Source organism: Pipistrellus kuhlii, unplaced genomic scaffold (assembly GCF_014108245.1).
Source record: "Pipistrellus kuhlii isolate mPipKuh1 unplaced genomic scaffold, mPipKuh1.p scaffold_m20_p_1, whole genome shotgun sequence".
In the NCBI taxonomy this organism is placed as follows: domain Eukaryota; kingdom Metazoa; phylum Chordata; class Mammalia; order Chiroptera; family Vespertilionidae; genus Pipistrellus; species Pipistrellus kuhlii.
This window is the reverse complement of record NW_023425404.1, coordinates 22,219,223-22,241,362: the sequence shown is the minus strand read 5'-3', so window position 1 is coordinate 22,241,362 and position 22,140 is coordinate 22,219,223. Positions and strand designations below refer to the sequence as shown.

At 42.9% G+C, this 22,140-nt stretch overlaps 1 protein-coding gene across 1 annotated transcript; it reads right to left on the bottom strand.

Annotated features, from left to right (window-relative positions):
• Positions 1-1,803: 1,803 nt before the first annotated feature.
• Positions 1,804-14,055, bottom strand: SIX4 (SIX homeobox 4). Its single transcript, XM_036434869.2, has 3 exons — positions 13,118-14,055; positions 9,772-10,457; positions 1,804-6,235 (listed from the first exon to the last, which is right to left on the bottom strand). Exons 1-3 carry the CDS (start codon positions 13,981-13,983, stop codon positions 5,445-5,447), a joined length of 2,343 nt encoding a protein of 780 aa, XP_036290762.1. The 5' UTR covers positions 13,984-14,055; the 3' UTR covers positions 1,804-5,444.
• Positions 14,056-22,140: the final 8,085 nt, after the last annotated feature.

Sequence of the window (22,140 nt, the reverse complement as noted above, 5' to 3'; positions counted from 1 at the left end):
AATTCTGGATCCACTTGGGGATAAACTGCTATACATGCTTCAAGTATTTCCTGTCCAACAGCTTAGGACAACCTGTCATAGTTTAGAAATTCCTGCCTTCACTCTTGCCTCCTACAATTCCATTCTCCAAGGAATAGGCCTGGTGATATTTTAGTGTAAATCATGTTATATCGTTCTCTTGCTTCTCAGAGGCAAATCCAAACTATTTGGTACAGAATAATGAAGCACTACCTGTGATGAGACTTGCCTATCTCTCTGACTGGATCTCCTATCACACGACTCCGAGAATTAACACTGTGATCTGGCCGTTCTGCTCCCGCCTCCGGCCCTGCTGTTCCCTACATCTGGAATGCTCTTTTCTAGGTCTGGCTGGCTGGCTTCCTTTCATCATTCATGCTTCTCTGCTGAAATATTACTTCCTCAGAGGCTTTCCTTGACCAATCTAATGTGTAGTCCACCTCTTACCATTTTCCATTCTTAACCCCATTACACCCTGTTGTTGACTTTGTAGCACTGACCATTATCTGAATGTATCTTATTTACTTTACTAGCTCTTGTATTGGCAATGGTGAGGTCCAAAGGTAAATTTCCACATTTATTATTTCTTAAGAGAAACTGGAAAAGTGAGATACAATCATACAGCTGAAAGTCTTGAATTCCCATTGAGGGATTTTATTTGACTTGCCAGTTAGTTTTCCAGGAGCCAAAAAATGTTTGAAGGTCAGTGACCTTGTCAAATGTTTTGAAATACTTGTTTGGTTAAGATGTTATAAAATGTAATCACTTCACAATACTCTGACCCTGTACTCACTTACTGAGACACTATTCACTTTAACTGGATTAACTACATAGAAAATTGCTGAACTAAATAAATGAACTGAATGGCAAGAATATAAAAAAAAAAAAATCTAGGCATAATATCTGAAATTAACTTGATGGCTTGAACTATTTTTGTAATTGAATTTTACAGTTCTACTTATTAGTCTCCTCTTCATTTCAGTGTGGGAGGCACACACAATCAGATACCACATAATTTTAAAATTAGGACCAAACTGTACCAAGGCTGGGCTTCTATACACTCAGAAACACAGTTATCTCCATAACTATGTCAAACCACTGGTGGACCCAACCATGGTATAAGCAGACTTTGGAGTGCTGTAAAAGGTGGGTTATAGCCCAGCTATAACCAAGAGGTCAGGGTTCAATTCTGGTCAAGGGGATATGCCTGGATTATGGCTCAATCCCCAGTGGGGAGCATGCAGGAGGCAGCCAATCAATGACTCCTTCATCATTGATTGTTTCCAACTCCCTCTCTGAAATTAATGTATCATATATATAGTTTATATATATAACTATATATATATATATAGTTATATATATAGTTATATGTAGTTACATATATAATTATATATATAGTTATATGTATAGTTATATATATAATTATATATATAGTTTTATTGAGCCCTTTCAATAGGATTGGGAATGGAACGATCTTTGGACCTTTCAACTTAATTTCATTAAACCTTCTATAGTGCCAGATTCAGGTTTTGGGAACCCAAATGAGTAAGAAACATTCCTTTCCTTAAAGGAAAGAAGACATATAACCATTTAATTCTGAGTATGCAGTATTGTTAAGTAAATTGCATAATTTTGTAGAGATCAACAAATTCTGTTTTTCCAAAATGACATCGTTTGTTCTTCTATTTGCCAGCCTATGAAATGTTTGTGTGGGCTCTTTTTTATTTTCTTATTTCCTTCTTTGCTTTATCAGGGAAAAATAACTTTCAACATATGGTATGTATAAATATAAAGTTTATTTAGCATAGTGTTTAGAAAAATAAGTTCACATCATTTCAGAAAACAAATAAAACACTTAATTGTCCAGGCATAAACCCCTATTACAGTACAACATACATACTTTAGAGCTCTTTGGTTGGGTAATTAAGCACAGAAATGTTCCGGGCCATGCTCTGTGTGCCATCACCTAACAGTGCAGTAAAGACTCAGTTACCCCATCCCATGATATACATTCTGTGTAGATTTTCTCTTTGTGTAAGGCACAGGAAAACCATATCGAGTATATAACTGGTTGCCTCTAAACATACAGTACATGCAACTAAAGAATAAATTTCTTTTTGATAACCCTGAAAGCCAAGAGTCACATGCTATATAATTCTGAGTAATAATAAATTGTATGGTGGTAATATTAAATCAACAATGATGTATCCGTTAGATACAAAACAAATGTTAGGCTCTAATCATCTAAGTTCTAGGAAGGCTTTGAAACATCTTTTTTTTTGTAAAATGTAAAAGTCTTTCCCCCAGTTTTCCTGAATTATTTATATTTGTATGAGATGATCTGTCAAGAACATTTTAAAGAATGAACCTCTGGCGATGTACTAATGCACACTTGTCTAAGATGTAAGCAGGGCAGGCTGCAACACATGCCCAATAATCCAACGTTTACCATGCAAGATGTAACGGCATATACAAGGTGATTTAAGGTCAGTGTGCATTTTAACTACAGATATTTATCTATGGCTATGATGTCTACCTGCCTTTCGTAACACAAGAAAGGCACTGAAACGTGTACAATTCAGTCTTTTCATTGCTATAAATATACACGAGCTATAAAGCAGTACAACACAGGTGCTCTTGCTTGATTGAGGAACAAATGCACCTTCTCTTTAAACAATAGACTGTCCTTTACTGGACAACAGACTGTCCTTTACTAGATGTAACTAAGAGCTATAACGCCAAGTTCTGGCTGATAAGAGTGCATAGTTAGGCTCACATCAAAAATCCCACAGCCAGCCGCAGGGGTTGGGGTTTGCAGGGAGAGTTATTTACCCCTATTCTGATTCCTCCGTGGGGATCATTAGAGGGTCATTTGCAGCATCTTCAAGCATTGGTTTATGTAGGAAAGAAATTCTGCCACATGAACTCCAAGGGTTCTGAGGTCTGGCCCTTGGCATTGCAAAAGACATTTGCAATTCTGTGCGTGGAGATCATGGGATTTATCTTATTTCATTCACATATACACGGGCTACATACCAGCCGGCCCATAATTTACTGAAAGAACAGAAAAGAACAGTACGCTCTTTATAATGTGCATTGATTCTTACCTGGTATATTGTGTAGCTACCTGGAGTAATTGTAGGGTTATAATTACATCACGTTGGGAGTATGAACGGGTTTCTTAGGTAAGTCTTAAGTTTTGTGCTATCTTTTCTTTTTCTTATGGGAAAAAAAGAGGAAGAACTATGAATAAAAGAGGCTTGTTACATTTTTGGAAGACAGAGAATCTTTCCAGTTATATATATAACATATACAACTTTTAAAACCTTCCCATCTCCCTTATTGGATGGTGATTTTTAAATAATTAATAAACTCTTGATATCTGCAGCAATCAAGTGGAAAACATCATTTTCATGTAAACTACACCATGTAATTAATCTCAGTAACATGATCAGCGCACACCCAAAGAAGAAACAAGCTGTACAAGTAGTGGTGGAGTGGAAGAGAACTCTAAATCACCTGACTTTGTAAAAAACAAAATGAAAAACGTGTAAGTTCCAACAGTTTAGAAACATTAATCCGTTTTATAAAAAAAAAAAAAAAAAAAAAAGGGATCTAAGTTCTTTATCAAAATGATGGAAGAGGAATTCTTCCTAGGGCTCTTCGTCTATGCCTGCCAAGTTCCACTTGCAGTAACTTCCAATTGTCAGAAGTTAAGTCCTCTATGGCCCTTATTCAACACGCTGGGCCTGCAATGATCTGGAGTGGACCCTTTGTTCTGATCTTAAAGAAAGCGAGTTGCGGTGACATGTTTATATGTTCAACAACGTTAAGTCGTCTCTGAAGAGATCATTTTCCCACTTTTGTTGCTTTTCAGAGATCAGAGATTACTCACTACAGAAAGGTTATTTGCATTATTACAACTTGTGTTCAGAGTCCTGATAAAAACTGTACCCACAGCTCACATTATCAAACAAGCTTCTGATAGAAACGCCAAAAGGTTTACTTTTAAAGAAGACGTGACAATATAGTGCAAACAACAGTCATATGTCATAAGTCATAATGTAAGATCTGATTCAAAACAGTCAGAACTAAGTTTCAACAGGATAGAATTTTGCTCAATAGGATCTACATATTCTCTCTTTACTTTAAAATGGTTGTTTTCATAGCCTACAGAATTGATTCTACATGGTAGTCTAAACTGTTATTTTCATTGAAATGAAAAGCATTAACAGTAATTGATTGTTCACCCATTTGCATCATAAACATTATACATTATAATAAAAGCAAAACTTAAGTTCTTCGATTTAAAGCAATTCTGTGGTGAAATTATCCCTGTTAGAATAGTAGAAAAGAGCCATCAGTGCTTCCGTTGACACTTCCGTACCTTAGTAAGAATAATAAAAAGGCCACAAGGTAAAAAGGCACATAGAATTCTATATAAAACATATTTAAATGAACCAGAGAGCTGCTAAATAAAGAACAAGGATGTGAAAAAAAGTACCAAATTCCAAAATTGGGAGTTGGATTTCCTGTTTCAGTGTTATTAATATTGACCTTAATAGATTCCTGATAAAAATCATTACTTTTAAAATTCTACAAAAAGTAAAACTTTGTTGGAAATAACTATGTTCACTTCCTGTTCAAACAATAAAAATAAATTAAACAGTAAGAAAACATCTTTTTTAGTTCATAGTGTCTGAAGTATCAGAGAAACATATACAGCATAAATAAAATTCACTGTACTTACTCAAATCCTTGCTTATAGGACTAATATATTTACACTCATACTGAAATTTGTTTCAGAGTTTTTAGTGGAGTTGCAAACTTTCTCAGCCACACAGAACTATTAGCAATCACATTTGGAAACATGTAGAGACAAACCAAGACTTTCACAAAAATGTTGAAAAACAGAAATGCATATATTCAAAAATATACCCTTCGAATAGTGGAGTACCGTTTATGCTACTTAAACCTTATCAATGCCCATGGAGTAAAAGTAAACAAAAAAATTGTATTGTTTCTAATGCTCTGTAGTGACATTTAATTTTGTTAGGTGCATACATTTTTAATTTAAAAAACTATCAAGTTCCATTTGACCTCAGAATTATATTGAGTCAACCAAATGATACACTTTGACTTGATATATTCCATCTTGTTCCTTTGTCTCCATCTATTTAAAAGAGAACATATGTGAAGAAAAAGACTGCAGTAATGCAGTCCTACTTCTGTGTATTTAACTGTGATCTTCAGGCAGATCAATCCAGTCTTTTGAATGCATTTACTTGCAAAACTAGTGTTTCCCTTTAAATGGGAAAATGCTTTATGTCCTCAGGGCTTTGTGAAAAGATTTGCTGTCTGATGCCAGGAGAAAAAAAAAAAAAAAGAAAAGAAAAGGGTGGGGGGTGGGGAAAGGGAGATAAAGTTTATAAGTCTTGCATATCTTCATCCAATTGGACAGTTTGGAGCTTGGCAAGCTCTTTTTTGTCTGTTTCCAGGTCTTCACAGACAGTCTCAACCATGCCCTCTAGGACATACTTGGATTTGGAGTCCAGCATCATTAAGTTGCTTGTGGCTTTGCTCTCTGAATTTGTTAAGAAATTCTCTTTTATGTTAGCTACTGATTGCAGAACCAACCGATGTTCTCTGACAAAATCCTGGTGCACTGTGGGGGATGGGTGACCCACCTGATCTTCAGGAACTATTTCCCCAAGGGCAGCCTGGGTCATGGGGACGGACAATAGATCTTGACCAGTAATAAGGGAGCAGTTCTGAAGAGTTGCATAGTTAGTGTTGCTGACAGACGTCACAGTAGATTTGCTTGCCACAGGTGCAGACATTGGCTGGCTCTCAGCAATGTCAGGGTTTAGTTCAGTGGGATTGAGTAGGGTAGGGGGAGTCAGGGAAAAACTGTGAGTTGGGGATACATTAACTAGTGAGGAGGCCAGTGGGTGGAGGCCACTCCCCGAGATATTTTCAGAAGAAATACTTGCATTTACTTGTGCATTCTGATTGACAGGCATCAACTGAGAAAACACCAGGCTCCTCTCCAAGCCCTCTTGTTTAACAGACCCTATAGTCTGGCCTGAATTAGGAACAGTGTATACCACGGCACTGGGAGCAAGAGAGCTCAAGAAAACCTTTCCTTGCTGGACTGTGGTAGACTCACTTGTAAATGTGCTCCCATCTGAAGTGCTTGAATTTACTGAAACATTACCTAAAAAAAAAACAAACAAAAAACAGTACAGATGATCACTGATTAAACTGATAAGGGGGGAAAAGTTACCTTTTTACATGCATGATTTTCCTCGAGTTCAGTAGAATCACCCTGAGCACTTCAAACTACAGAGTCACAGGCTCCACTCCTAAGAATCTGGCTCAGTAAGTTCTAGAACAGGTGTATTTTTAACTCCCCGAGGAATTCTGATGACCAAGTGGGAGTGAGAACGACTGGTTTAGAAACCAAATGTGAAAACCAATCTTTTCCAAGTTCTAATTTTAGTCAAGTTTTTTGGTTCAGAAAAAAAATATTCATTACTTTCCATATAGATCCCAACTTGTTATCTTTCATTTAGCTGATAGTTATTGCTAACTGTGTCAGTCAGAACTAGAAAACACAAATGCAAAATAAAATGCCTTTGTTCAGGACAAGCTCAGTAACTCACATAACATATAAATGGAAGTGGAGAAAATGCCACATAAAATGAGTTACCCTGGGGCTTAATGTTAACCATGTAAACCTGTACAGACAAGTTGCAGACTTTCACTAAACTAGCCATAAAATAATGTCAAGTCAACAAAACATTCAGTAAGATATGTTTTTCTTTTCTTGTGTCAGTTCGGAATTTTCGGTGTTGCAGTGGTAGGAAAAATTAATGATAATAATGAAATGGAATGTAAAAAATATAGATTAATATAAAGAACTAGAGCTTATGCTTCTATTTTCAGTTTGAATCTTTTGAGACTCTTGTTATGATAGTCTGCAGAGACCAGAAGTAGAAAAAAGAAATGTAAGTAGAAAGCTGAGGAAATGTTCAAATCAGGTAACTCAGATAATGTAGATGAATCAGATCTTTGCCCCACTCCGTCAAATAAAACTTTTCTTTCTGACTCTTTACATAGGCCTAGTGAAATGATGGCAATGATCTTGCCACAGAAGGAAAGGTAGACGTGGGGGAGTTTTGTGACAGAATAGTTTCAGAAGGGCCATTTACCCTGATCTTCAATTAGATGTTCAGTAAACTTTTTATCATTTTGAGAAAACAGTAATTCAAGTAAAACATTTGTCTTCTTGAATTACTACAATAATTTTGTGATTATCAAAATTATTAATCACTACTTCTATTGATAAATCAATGCCACAGAGCTATGTATGTCTACCAAACATTTTAAATTATCCTAAATGCAAAGGAATGTCTTTAAAATGAAGAAAAAAAAGAAAGAAAAAGAAAACAAACACACTATATTTGAACTTAAAAAATTAACCACTTGAAAATATTCATCATGGAAATACTTGTGTTAAGAAAAACATTTCTATGTATGTTTGGGCTCTTTCCTAATGTTAATGTTTGTTCTAGGCTGAATGAATAAAAAAGGTTTTTTATTTGAAAAAGTTTAACTTCAACTTAAGTATGCCTTAAAATTCCTGTTGGCTGCTAAACTGTAGCAAAAAATACCTGAAATAGATGTTTATTTTCTTGTGTTATGTGGTTGTGAAATTGATTGCCAGTGCATATGTGAACAAAATAATCAGTTACTTTTGATAGTGCCATAAATAATATAATAAATGTGACATTTCTCCAACTGCTATCAAATAAAAATAATGTTTTTGAATGCATATAAATTATAACGTATCAATGAAGGGGGAAAAGCAGATGTAATCTAAAACTTGACATTTAATATAACTGCAATTAAATGATAAATTGAACAATATTTTCAAAATCAGCTAAAGAAATCCAATTGAAAAATGATACAGGTACAAAGTATAACTTTGTAATGATGGTAAAATAAGAAAAAAAACAAAACAAAAACCAACCCTTATTTTCTCAGAATATAAAGCGAGAAAAATATGTAGATATTCTGCTTTCCCATATAAATGCCAACCATAGAAAGATTATCTACCTTGTCCAGGTATTTTTAAGAAAGGCTCAGGTAACTCTTTTTGAGAAAGGCTGAATCCCCAAATGCTTTACTAAGAACTGCAATACAGAACTACAATGAAGAAACATTGCTTCCTGGCCCCATCTGGTTAAACGTAAGCCTTCCAATCACCCAGACAGCCTAAGGATTGACAGCTCTGTCATTTGAGTTTAACTTTTTAGACTGAAAGTGCTATTTTTATTCATATTAAAGACCCCATTAAAAAATTAGTCATTAGTTTGCAATACTTTTCTATGGTAGCATTTTACCAGATTTACATGTGAAAAGTATTTCTGTTTTTTCTCCTCGCTCAATCTATATATACCAAGCTTTTTGGCCAAATATGTTCTCTAAAATGTTACAGACGGTTTGGAAATTTCCTAAAGTGAGACAAGGGATTAGATCCACATTAAAATATTATAAAACTAAGCACTTTGGCTTTCCCTGTGGTTTTCATATTTCTGCCCTCTGTTGGATAGTGACTTAGCGTAATCCTTTCCATAACCTGGAACAATGAAAAAATAAATAATATGCTGCAGGTCTGTTGTGTTTTACTACCATTTTACCTAAAGAGAAACAAATGTACCAAAAGGAATTTTTTTCCAATAATGCCTCAAATAAGCTGAAGTAGATCACAGTTGTTATAAATAGATCTTTTTTTTTTTTTTTGATAAAGCCATTTTATAGGAAGCTGACCTTTAAGGCAAACAATTACTTATTTTGTGTTGATAAAACAATTTGGACTTTCAGACTTGCTTGTAGGAAGGCAACCATGCATTAATATCATGCTGTCCTGAATGCAATGGGATTTGCAACCTTCACGGCCATTCTGACCATTCCTGTTTCTATATTAAAAAAAAAAAAAAAAAAAAAAAAAAAAAAAAAAAAGACATAGAGCCATCCAGAATTGGTTAAAATCAGTGAAGAATTGGCATATCAACTTCTAGTTTCCCCAATTTTAGATCAGTGCTTCCTTTAGCAGATTGTTAGTAAAGCCACAAACGTATAAAATAAGGCTTATAGTTGCCCTCACTAATAAACTGCACTTTGGAGGTGAGTACACGTGCAGAGCAATAGACAGCCAATCACATGTTCTTCCGGTTTTCCTTTAGATCTGTTAGTCTTATTTAAAGGAGGAACAGGAATCAAACACAATTGATCCAATCTTGCTCTTCTAAAAACACTTTATAGTCGAATAAATAATGCTTAGGTAAAGTGTACACATTCTTATCAACTGCTTCACTAACTAGTGCTCTTGGCGGTGTTATTAATTTTTAATCTTAAAATGTCAAACAATGGGTTGTTTTGTAAGCACCGATTGACTTATCATATTTCTATCATCGTAGACCTGACAAGACTTGCTATGAACTGTATTTTTCCATTCAGTGGTGAGGAAAATAAAAGCCCATCTCCATGATGCCAGGGACGCAGGCAAGCTGCAGATTACACGGGTATTGTGAAGAAGGAGAAACAAATCAGGGCTATATCCTGCAGCTGTGGCTGCCAATAGGGTACCTGAACAGTCACATCAATCCATAGCTCTCACCACATGTGTCACTTACAGCAGCTGGCTAAACACGCCGGGCACATTATCAGACCAAATGAGCATTTTACCTTGTGAAGCTGCCCCTGAAACAGGAGGCAGCTGCAGTGGAGAGAATCCAATGCTTCCATTAAGAAACTGGCTGTTGGCTCCGGAATTGGGGATCTGGACGATGCCGTACTGGTTAATCTGCACGGGTGTGGTAAAAGTCATGACAGAGCCTCCGTCCTGGGAAGCCACGGTCTGAATGCCTTCTCTTTTCACCTCCGTGCTGGGGATCAGCCCCGGGAAGGACACGGGGGCGCTGGGGCTGTAGGAGCTGGTGGCTGCCGAGTTAGCCGGAGAACTCTGGAGGACTTTGAATTCCTTCACATCCTGGGAGGCGGAGCCCAGGATGTCACCCATGGACATGCCATTGCTCACAATGTTGGATGCCATTTTGGACGGGTTCAACGACACTGTCTGCGTATTCCCCACATTTAATCCGTTTAGGATAACTCCGTTGGGTCCCTGAAGGAAAGAATTACCATTGAGGAAGACCGGTGAAGTACTTGCGGGTACCAAGCTTCCATTCAACAAGACTCCAGAGGAGCTTAGGATCTTAGCATTTCCGAGTTGTTGCATGTATACTGGCTCCATGTGACCGGAAAGGCTGAGGTTGGTGACACCGTCAGAGGAACCGGAGAGTGGATGAGGAGACAGATCCTCATGACCCTTGCTGGATTCATCTTCAGTGCTGGGATTGCCATCCGACTCACTGCATGGAGAGGGAAACCAAGGCATGAAGGAGGTCAGAGCTGGCATTCCACAGAGTGCCGTTTGTTTGGAGAACCAGCTTCTAACCCCATTAATGGTAGCATTCAAGGGAAGCACAGCAGGAAATCTTTTAGTGCTGCTTCAACTAGGAGGCCTCTCAGACTAGACAGAAAACCTGGGAAGATGTCAATGCAACTAACAGAATTTACAGGAGAATTATGTGTATAGCATTAAAGTTTTTCCTTTCTGTTAAATATGCTACTATCTACACCATAGAAAAAACTCATTCATTAACCTGGTCAGTCTCCCCTTCAAGCCAATTCAGATGAGTGTAAATGTTGAAGGTAAATGAAAGTGCAAAAGGAGCAGGAGGTGGGAGGGGTCCTGTTTTGCTTGTCAGGTAGTTAACAAGATATCGTTTTTTTCTCACCTGCTCCCAAAGTTCTACTCCACCAGACTGACAACTCTTTCATTCAACAAAGTGGCTGGCCTTGTGGCAAAGGCACTTTCAACCCAAGAACTGTTATGTGTGGTCGCCCTTGAATCCAAAGGAAGCCATAGGGGCCTAGTTACACACACCATCCAGTGCCCTGGTGAGGTGGGAGGGAAAGGGTGGGTCACTCAGCTGCCTGGCAGCTACCAGGCCCCTCCCCAGCCAGCACTCTTGGTCCTTCTGTTCCAGACAGGACTGTTTCTCAACTCCCCAATTTGGGGGTAGGGGGAGAGAAAAGAAATCCAGGGAAGGGTAATAGTGAGGGTTCCCCACTTGGTCCGAGGGTAGGTAGGTGGCGAGTAGGACATGGCTCGGTGGGACTCGGCCCATAAGAAGATCTGACATCCCTGCAGTGGCCAGCGGCCTGTCCGCTTTCATGCCCAGGGAGGGGATTACTGTGGCTTTGGGCTGCGGGGCCAGGAGCGCAGAAAGCGCTTTGATTTACGAGCTGAGGCTGAGCCGCCGTCGCCGTCTGCGAGGGTGACTCACCGGGGGTGCGGGTGGGAGGTAGATCCGGAGAGGGGCCTAAACCAGGCAACTGGGCCCGGGACGGGGGTGTAGGATTGTGGAGGGTGGGGGAGTGGGGGAAGCAGGTAGAATGTGGTGGAGGAGACCCGGAGGACGCGCCCCGCCCCGGGAGCGGAGGCTGCAGGGCAGCTGGCCTGCGCCCGGCACCCGCTCTCCACCCTCGGCCTCCAGCTCCCGGGATTCTGTCGGGGCTGGAGCCACGGGACCCGTGGCCTCAAACGGGTGTGGGAGCAGGTTCTGGGCCTCCGGCAGGCTGGAGGGTGCAGGCCGGTGTCAGGGAGCGTTTTGTTTTGGTTACCGCGGGCCGGCCCCGGGCCAGCGCCCCCTCCCCGCGGGGGCGAGGAGCTCGGGCCGTCGGGCAGGGCGGGCGCTGCGGGCTCCGGAATGCGCCGGGCGGTCACCTTTGCCCGGCCGGGCGGGCTCCGGGGCCCCCAGATTCCTTCCCGGAGCATAGCCTGGGGGCTAGAGACACCGTCTCTCCAGGCCACCTTATTACTTTACTTCGCTACACACACACACACACACACACACACACACACACTCACACACCCCAGGTGTCTGACTCTCAAAAGAGGTGGGAACCCATTACAGCCTACCAGTCGAAGGGGGAAAAAAAAACAACACAAAAAACCCCAGCTAGTCCAAAAATTCAAACCCGCCAGGGTGGGCTCTTGGGAGGTGCGGCGTGGAGAGCACCCCCACTCCTCCCTGCGCCCCTCCTTAAGCCAGCCATTAACCTGGCCAGTCTCTCCTGCCCAGGGACCAGGCGGGAGCCACGCCGCGTCCCGGGGCCCAGCAGGCAGCCCTCGGCCCCACCGCCCCAGCCAGGCGGCGCTGAAACCCGAGCCGCAGGAGCTCAGAATCAGGTTTCAAAACACCGCAGCGCCGGGGCGCACCGGCACCCCGCGTTGGCGCGGCCGCGGAGGGGACCAGGCGGGTGGGGTGAATGATTAACTCTGTCATATAAAAACCTCGACGGCCCGGGACCCCCTTCTGCGCAGCCAGCCCTCACCACCAGCACCCTTCTCCCCCAGCAGCCGCCGCCGCCGCCGCCGCTACCCCCGGCGCGCGGGGCAGGCGGGTGGGGCGCGCCGTGGGCAGGGGCTCCCGGGGGTCCGGGAGCGCGCGCGGTGCGCCCCCCGGAGGCGCGGACCCCGCCGGCGCTGGTCACCTCCCCTCCGCCGCCTCGGGCAGCAGGAGCGACCTCTCGGGCGCCTACACCCGCTCCTGCGCCCCGCCAGACGCGGGGAGAGAGTGGTAACTTCAAAGCCACAGGGAGGGAAGGGGGTGGGAAGCCGGGGCAGCAGTGACCAGCCGGGTGGGGGCGGGGACTGAGCCCCAGGCGGGCGACGAGAAACTTCTGGGGGTTGGGGGGGGGGGGGGAGGGAAAGGAGAGAGGTTCTCCCGCCCCTCGTCACCGCCGCGCGCCCCCCTCCCCTTTCTCGGTCCGGTGGGGGAGCGGAGGGGGGCGGGGAGAGGTGGGCAGCCGGACCAGGCTGGTGGGGAAGGTAAGCGCCATGTTTGCGAGCGCCAGGAGGAAAAGAAAGCTGGGAAGGGGGTGGGGGAGAGGAAGGGGGAGGAGGACGAGGAGGACGAGGAGGAGGAGAAGGAGGAGGAGGGGGAGGAAAGTTGGCGCTCACCTTTTGGACTGGGTCTCCGAGGGGTTCCGATCGCGCTGCCGGCGGTTCTTGAACCAGTTGCTGACCTGGGTGAGGGACAGGCCGGTGATCTTGGCCAGGTGCCGCTTCTCGGCGGGCGACGGGTAGCGATTCTGCTTGTAGAGCTCCTTGAGCGCGTTGCGCGACTTCTCCTTGAAACAATACACCGTCTCCTCGCCGTCCCAGATGGTGCGGGGCAGCGGGAACTTCCTGCGCAGCCGGTACTTGTCCACGGCGCCCAGCGGCCGGCCGCGGGCGCGCTCGGCCTCGGTGTAGCGCGCCTTGTACCAGAGCTGCTGCAGCAGCGGGTGGTTGGCCGACTCGAAGCTGTGGCTCTCGAGGATGCTGTAGAGCTCGGGGTAGACGCCCTGGTGGAAGGCCACCAGCGCCCGCGCCTTCAGCAGGCTCTCGTTGCCACGTAGCAGGTCGCTCTGGGGCAGCGACCACAGGAAGCGGGCCAGGCGGTCCAGGTTGCCCCCCTGCTGCAGCGCCTCGCACACGCAGGCGACATGGTCGGGCGAGAAGGCCAGGGTGGTGTGCGCCGCGGCGGCGTGGTGGTGCCTGCCCACAAGTTCCGAGTGGAGTTGTACCTGATCCGCCGCCGCTGCCCCTTCCTCTCCGCTCACCCCGGCGGCTGCAGCGGCGGCGGCGGCGGCGGCGGCCCCGGGCTCCAGGGGAAAAGGGGCTGGAGCCGGGGGGCTCAGCCCCGCCGCCGCCGCCGCCGCCGCCGCCGCGCCCCCCGCCACTTCGCCAGGCGCCTCCTGCCCTTCCGAGGCGCTTTCCATCCCATCCTCCTGCTTGATGTCCGCCGCACTTGCGATCTGCCCGGTGGGGGAGGAAGAGGACATTTTTTTGGTGGTGTTTATTTCCCTCCCTCGCACTCTTCTCCCCTCTTTCTTTCCCCCCCTCTTACTCCTCCTCCTCCTCCTCCTCCTCCTCCTGCTCCTGCTGCGTCTCCCTCCCCCCTCCCTTCCCCCCCTCCGGAAAGCCCACTCCCTCCCTCCCGGTTTCGGCTGGATCTGGCCGATCAGGTTTCCCCCCCGACCACGCAGTCACCATGAAGATAGCTGCGAGAGAGCAAAGTGGTGTAAAAGGATAGCCGCCTGCCCGCCGCCGCTCCCCCAACGGGACTCCGCGGGCTGCTGCACGCTATATGGCACCGGCGGCCCGGCCGGCCGGGCGGCGCCGCCTCATTGGCTCCTGCGCGCTCCGCTCCGAGGGGGGAGGAGACACCGCTCCTATCCCCGCCGATCACCCGCCTCCCACTCCACCCCTCGCCGTTCCCTCTCCCCCTGACCCCCGGGCACCTACCTATACCTGGAGGAAAACACCGGCATTCTTGGCAGGCCACGTTCCCCCCGGGTGGGAAGTTACCGAAGGTGGCCTGAGAACTGGACAACAGACTCTTTGCAAAGACAAGTCTTCACGGTTCCAGAGGGGAATAATAATGGTGTGTGTGGCCTAAAGGTCCGGATGAGAAACTCTTTAACAAAGAGATACACCCCCCGCCCCTCTCCGCCCCGGCCTCCCCTTCTCAGCATATTCAGATGACAGAATTTCAAAGAGGACAAACTCAGAAACTTCCCTAGCGGTTACTCTCTTTGACCCCGCTTTCTGACCTCTTTATTATGAAGGGTATTCAAAAGGGTCAATAATGGGATGGCACTAGGGAATGTTCTAAGGGGGAAAGCATTTACAGTAAGTTAAAATTCCAAAGAGAAAAATGCTTGGAACCTTAACGTAAGGAGTATAAGAAGCCCAATGAGAAGACAAAAAAACAAAACAAAACAAACAAAACAAAACAAAACAAAAAAACAAAACAAAACAAAAAGCCTTAAAAATGTGTTCAATGTTAAATCATCTGAAGGGCTGGCAATCCAACTGAGTTTAACGTGAGCATATAGAATATTTAACCATGTTTATTCAGGGTGAGTAGATTTATCTAAATCTAAGTCCAAGCTTTAGATTTAGATAACAGTAGGTAAACTTAAGTCTTCTGTATGAACATTTAAAAAAAATGTAAGTGTATGAATAGCTCTTAAAGATGACATTCCTGGCAGAAACATCATCTCTGTGTGCAGGTGTCTTGAGGAGATCAGTGCAGGATCAGCAGCTCTTCCCACAACACAGACAGATGGGAGACTGCCCTCTGGTTTGAGGTGAAGTGCCTAGGGGTGGAGTCTGCTGCTCTTTGCAGTTATGTGTCTTTCCTTCATGGCTTTGTGTAAGGTCGTAAGTCAAAAGAGGATGACCCCATCTCTGATTCTCTGATTTTTGTGAGTCAGTTGGGTCCATTTGTTGATGCTTTTTCTTAAAATCCTGCATTTTAATGACGTCATCTTAACCTTTATGTCAGGGTGGCCTTATGCTGTTTCTGCTTCCCAATTACCCATAACTGCCTACTTCAGCATATCATAGAGCAGCTGTGTAGGTCACCTGCTGTCAGGATGAACTTGGTGAAGTTTTCTTTTTCATTGGACAGCCTGCACTTTATGGATGGTCAACCAAGATGTCATTTGATTTTGTACTTAATTTTCTTTTGTACAACCCTAAGGAAGCCAGCACTGATCTCTCCGGTAGATTTAAAATTCATAATCAAGGAAAAGACCATGTGTTTCTACCCCATTGTAAGTGCCTAGTTAGATATTGAGCTTCAGGACAATATCTGAAATCAATATCTTCCTTGATTTTTTAAGAAAAAAAAAAATTAGAATAAATTATTACAAAAAGAGTACAGAGGACCTGGCCGGGTAGCTCAGTTGGCTAGAGAGTTATCCCAATACGCCAACATTGCAAGTTTGATGTCCATCTCTGGTCAGGAGACATACAAGAAGCAACCAATGAATGCATAAATTAGTAGAAAAACAAATCTATGTGTCTGTCTCTATCTCTGTAAAAAAAAAAAAAAAAAGTACAGAGAGTTCCCATATACTTTCTTCATAATGTTAACATTTTACATTGTAATAATACATTTATCCAGCCCTAACTGGTTTGGCTCAGTGGATAGAGCATCAGCCTGAGGACTGAAAGGTCCCTGGTTCGATTCTGGTCAAAGGCGTGTACCTTGGATGTTGGCATATCTCCGGTAGGAGGTGTGCAAGAGGCAGCAGATCGATGTTTCTCTCTCATCGATGTTTCTAACTCTCCATCCCTCTGCCTTCCTTCCTATATAAAAAAAAAAATCAATAAAAATCTATTTTAAAAATACATTTACCCAAACAAATTAACATTGGTGCAATACTATTAACTACTTAAACTCTACACTTTATTTATTTATTTATTTATTTTTAAATATTATATATTTTATTGATTTTTTTACAGAGAGGAAGGGAGAGAGAGAGAGCTAGAAACGTCGATGAGAGAGAAACATCGACCAGCTGCCTCTTGCACACCCCCTACCCGGGATGTGCCCGCAACCAACGTACATGCCCCAGACCGGAATCGAACCTGGGACCTTTCAGTCCTCAGACCGACGCTCTACCACTGAGCCAAACCGGTTTCAGCATAACTCTACACTTTATTTAGATTTACCAGTTACTCCACTGATGTCTGTCTCCTGAACCATGATCCAATGCAGGATACCACATTGCATTTAGTTACTTGAATTTTAAAAGCATACTTATCAAAGCAAAGTAGACAGGAGATAATGTGGTTTAGTGGAAAGGATGTGGATTTGGGGATCAGCTAGCTAGACATAGGATTAATCCTAGCTCTGCCGTTTATTAGCTATTTAACTATAAAAAGTGGACAGCATTGTTGTGAGGATTAAATGAGATAAGATGTGCCAAAAAGCACCTGGCACACAATTAATCTTTGTTAAATGTTTGCTCTCTTCCTCCTGATAGTACAAAGTAGGAAACTTTTCAGTTGTATATGCCTAAGAGAAATTAATTTGTTGATATTACGGGGCTATCCAAGTTTAGGTCCCAGAAGTCTTATTCAGGTGAATTATCTATCAAATATAATGCAGTGACATGGAAAACCATGTATTGGGTTTCTCTGGATGTCTTCTGTACGGCGCCTCCAGAGCACCAAGTTCAACATGATATAGAAACAAGTGACCTTTTGCTGATGTGAGTAGCCTGAGCTACACTGGTATTCTATAGCTCCAGGAGGAGATTCCTGTAGGACCAGAATGAAATCCAACACCAGCCTTTGGATTCCTTTAGCTGGCTTATTCTGGCAGCAATTTAAAGTAGACTGGAAGTCCTCGACTCCAACATGGTCAGTTACAATGGGACACCAGACTTGAGGGTGTGTAGGGTTCACCTTAGAGCACTAGTTTTGCCAAAATGATTTGTAAAATTGATGAATACTTTTGCCTCTCCTTTTATGCCTGCCATGCTGTGAACATTGAGTCTGCTGTGCTGCCATAGAGTCTAAAGCTGTGTTGCAATTTGGGAAAACAAAGTTGAGGCTGGGATTGTGTGAGAGTGAAAATCAAGCTTCTTGTTTCTGTATCTTTTCCTTCCTGCCTGAAGAGAGTGATGCGAGTGCCTGGAAATGTTTTGCCACTTTAGTGTTCAAGAAAATCTGGTCCAGCACAGAATGCTACACTTTGCTTGACTATATTTAATGGTTTTGCTACCAAGAGTGGAGATTTCTTTCTCAAGGCTGACTTTGCAGGTCTGAAAGATAGAGGAAAGGCCAGATAACCATATCTTGGCACACTCTTACTATTTCAGAAAGCTTATGTACTTGAACCATTAAGAAAGCTAGGTTCGCCCAGCCAGGTATAGCTCAACAGTTGAGCGTTGATGAGCGTTGACCCAGGAACCGAGAGGTCACCTGTTTGATTCCTGGTCAGGGCACATACCCAGGTTGCAGGCTCAATCCCCAGTGCAGGGGTGGGGGGTGGGGCGCAACCTGCAAGAAGCCAATCAATATTCTCTCTCATCATCTATGTTTCTATCTCTCTCTCCCTTTCCCTTTCTCTCTGAAATCAATATATATATACATATATATATATATATATATATATATATATATATATATATATAAAAGAAAAGAAATGTAGGTTCTAAAGTTATCTTCCAGGCAGAGGAGGTGTTCTATTGGGTTGATGATATGCATTTCTAAAGGATCATTTATTTGCCAAACACTTATTGAGTTCTCATTAAGTACAAAGTGTTGCATCAGGTACTGAAAGACAGAAAGATGAATAGATTGGGGTCTCTGATCCTGAGTATAAAAGCCAGTGGGAGAGACAAAACATTCATAAGTAAATACAGGGTGTGGGAGTGGTCAGGGTAAAGAGACTAATTTTGAATGCAGGAAGGGCAACGAGGAGTGGCTCTTACTTTGAATTTTGAGAAAAAGGAGAGAGCTCATTAGAAGTAGAGGGAACAGAATGAGTAAAAGCACAGAGCCATGAAGTTATGTAAAAATACTGAGTATTCCAGTGTGTCTGAAATGTGTTTTACGTAAGTGTGTGGTGGGAGATTAGCTTAGAAGGCATGCTGGGGAAAAATGATGAAGGACTGTGATTGAAATGCTCAGTTTGCTGTGGTGTAGTGGACAGAGAAGTCCTTGTACAATGGTTAAATCTACATAATATCATGGCCATAGTGGATAGGTGCAGGGATGGCCACTTGCCCCAAACTAGAACAGTCAGAATATTTTCCTGGGGTTTTAAAAACTTGCATGAGGAGATTCGTTAAGACTGATAGAGGGAGCCTTGCATGTATTGCCTGAGAGTTCTCAGTGACCAAGCGACCAGCCTGTGGCATGGGAAAGAGGAGGATGACTTAGTGGAATTCATGGGTAATAATAGTGGAGGAAGAAGATCCGGGCAGAGAGGGAATGAGTGTCAGGTTCTAGTGGTCTCGTAGGGAGAGCAGCTTTCTTGTGGTGATATGAATTTTCCCAGGGGCTGGGGAAACCCTACTTGAACTGGCCTCCGACAAAATATGAATTTATTGGATCCTGATACCAAACAATGTGAAGAGGAGGTCAGTGAAATGAAGACCCATGGTGTCATTTCACTCGTCTTCGCCTTTCTCAAATTAGTTTTAATCTTCCAAAGGGCGTTCCCCAGAAGGTGTAGAACCAGGGCTCTCAGTAGTTGTTCCTGGCTCACATTCTCTCACTTCATTAAAGAGGCGGTGCTGTTTTTCCCTTCCTGCCAATTTGAAAAATTCTAGGGAAGATTTATATTGGTCCATTAAGGGTTTATGTCAACCCGTAGGCCAGCGGATCAGCAATGCGTTAACAGGCACTTTGAAACTCCAGAGGCCTGTGGGAGAGGATCTGTTTTCCGTAAGCTGTTGGTTGGGGGGAGAGGAGGATGATATCTAAATATGCTCTTCAGATGAAGAAAACCCAGCCTGGAGTCCTGGGATTGAAAAGGAGAGTCTGCATTTGAGAAAAACACTGCCCCAGAGAGGTAGAATCTACTCTTAACTGAGAGAGGAATGCTAGAGGGTGAGCAGACTTGGGAAGAGTGGTCCAGGTGCATGTCTCTTCAAAAATGGAGGAAACTTGATAATTTGGTGGTTTTAACATACACTGAGGCTCTGTTTGATTCAGCAATCTGTTGCTATTAGTGCTTTCCTTCTCAAAGTTTTCTGACTATTCTGTGTTAATAACCCCTACCAGTAATAATGGTGTACATTTCAGAGTTTCTATTATGCATGAGGCATTGTAGTAGGGCCTTTGTATATATACATGTCACGAAATTTAATCATTATAGCACTCCTGTGCAGTATATTATATAGAGGAAGGAAACAGGTAAGGGATAATAATAAATTTGGTTCAAATACAGGTCTGTCTGGCATGGTGAAGGCCTGGGGTAGGAGGTAGGGGGTAGCGGGCAGGATAGAAGTACTCAATGGAGATTAAAAGGGGACATATGTAATACTTTTAACAATAAAGATTTAGAAAAAATAGATCTGTCTGATTTCAAAGTATAGGCTCCTCCCCATTACATTGCCTCTTTTAGAGACTATTGCTAATAATACTTATACTACTTTATTATTATTATTATTATTATTTTTAATAATCTTATGGCACTTTTTAAAAAATATATTTTATTGATTTTTTACAGAGAGGAAGGGAGAGAGAGAGTTAGAAACATCAATGAGAGAGAGTCATCGATCAGCTGCCTCATGCACACCCCCTACTGGGGATATGCCCACAACCAAGGTACATGCCCTTGACCGGAATCGAACCCGGGACCCTTCAGTTCCCAAGCTGACGCTCTATCCATTGAGCCAAACCGGTCTCAGCAATATTTATACTACTTTAATAATGGCTAACAGTTATTGAGCTCTTACTCTGTGTTAAGCACTTAAAATGAAATATCTCATTTAATCTTTACAAGTGTTATCCTCAACTTATAGTTGGGAAAACTGAGGCTGAGGTCATATAGCCACTGAGTGATGAAGCTCACATTTGAATTCAGCCAAATCTGTTTCTACTGTCTCTAGCTCTATGATGGTTGTAGCAATGGCTAAAAGTTGTATTTGCTCACTGATCATATTCACCCTTTCACCAGAAGTTTCCTGCTCTGTTAAAATATAAAGACCCTAAAGTTGCCTTTATTCTTAGAGAGCTTCACTGAGTCAGGTAACTGGTTTGGATGTGTTCTCTTTCAGTAAGACAATAGCAGCATAATAAGCCTCCAGGTTAGCACAGCATTTGGTATTGTCTAACAAACAATATTATGATCAAGCAGATGACAGGACTTATTTATGTCTATATACCAATATAAAAGCCCTGTGCTGTCATGGTCAGCTTTGATCTGCTGTTTCCCAGATGTGGTATTCAGTTGTTTGTTAGGTTTTCTCTTCATATCCTGTGGTAATCTAAACTGTATTTCCACCCTTTGGGTTGCCTACTGGGTTCACTGTTAAAAAATGTGGGAGTTGGAATATCCCTTTTAATGTAAAAGTGCAAAAACTGCTATGAAAAATTTATTTACTGATTTTTCTTTAAAGAAAAAGGAAAGGGAGGGAGAGAGGGAGGGAGGAAGGGAGAGAGGGAGGGAGATATATTTGTTGTTCTACTTATTTATGCATTCATTGGTTAATTCTTGTATGTGCCCTGACCAGGAATTGAACCTGCAATCTTGGTGTATTCCAGATGATGCTCTAACCAACTGAGCTACCTGGTGGCCAGGGCAAAAACTTTAAATTACTTCGAGTGTATAAAGCTAGTATTCATTGTATGGGTTATGAAAAGTTTTGTATTATTGTCCATTTCTCCTGATGGAATTTGGGTCCGAGTACAAAATAATGCTTGGCATAACATTTTTTTCACATTACACTACTGATAGTCATTCCCTCATTTTTCATTTACTCTACATATTGAGGAAATATCAGCACATCCTTGTTATGGAGATAAGATGTGTCCATTACAATGGGAGGAGTTTATTTTCTCATAGAGCTGTTTACAGACTTCCCTTTGCAGCTTTTGTAAATGCAGTGAACATGGCTTACAATTTCCAAAGAGATTTAGGTTCTCAAATCTTAAAATTGCTGATAAAAGTGTATATTCTTTTGTGACCCCTCTCTCGTTCAATATGGGGGGGGGGATATATATATATATTTGAGAACCTGTAATATTTAGGATCGGTGCAGAGACTTTCATCCTAAAATTTCCAAACTTTCTATCTGCAAATGCATAGTATTTCTGTGCTTTCATGAATGTGCAGGCATAAGGAATATAAAGCACAACCCATCAAATCGTAAAAAAAAAAAAAAAATAAAACAAAATACTACTCTGAATGTTCTGTATACCAGCCATACATCTTTCAAAACATGAGAATGTTTTCAGACAGAACAAGATGGCATACATGTTTCTAATTGTGAAACAGTTCCTTGAAAAAAGTTCAGTTAGGTGCACAATGAATAGGCTTTGTGTACCATTTACCTTGTTAAGAGCCCTCCCCCGAAATCCAAGGTATTGCTGTCTCACGGAAGCTAAGACCCACCGAGGCTCCTGGCAGGACCGGAAAACTCGCAGCCGGAACCTTTGTGCCGCGGTGCCTCTTCCCGGCCGGCGCT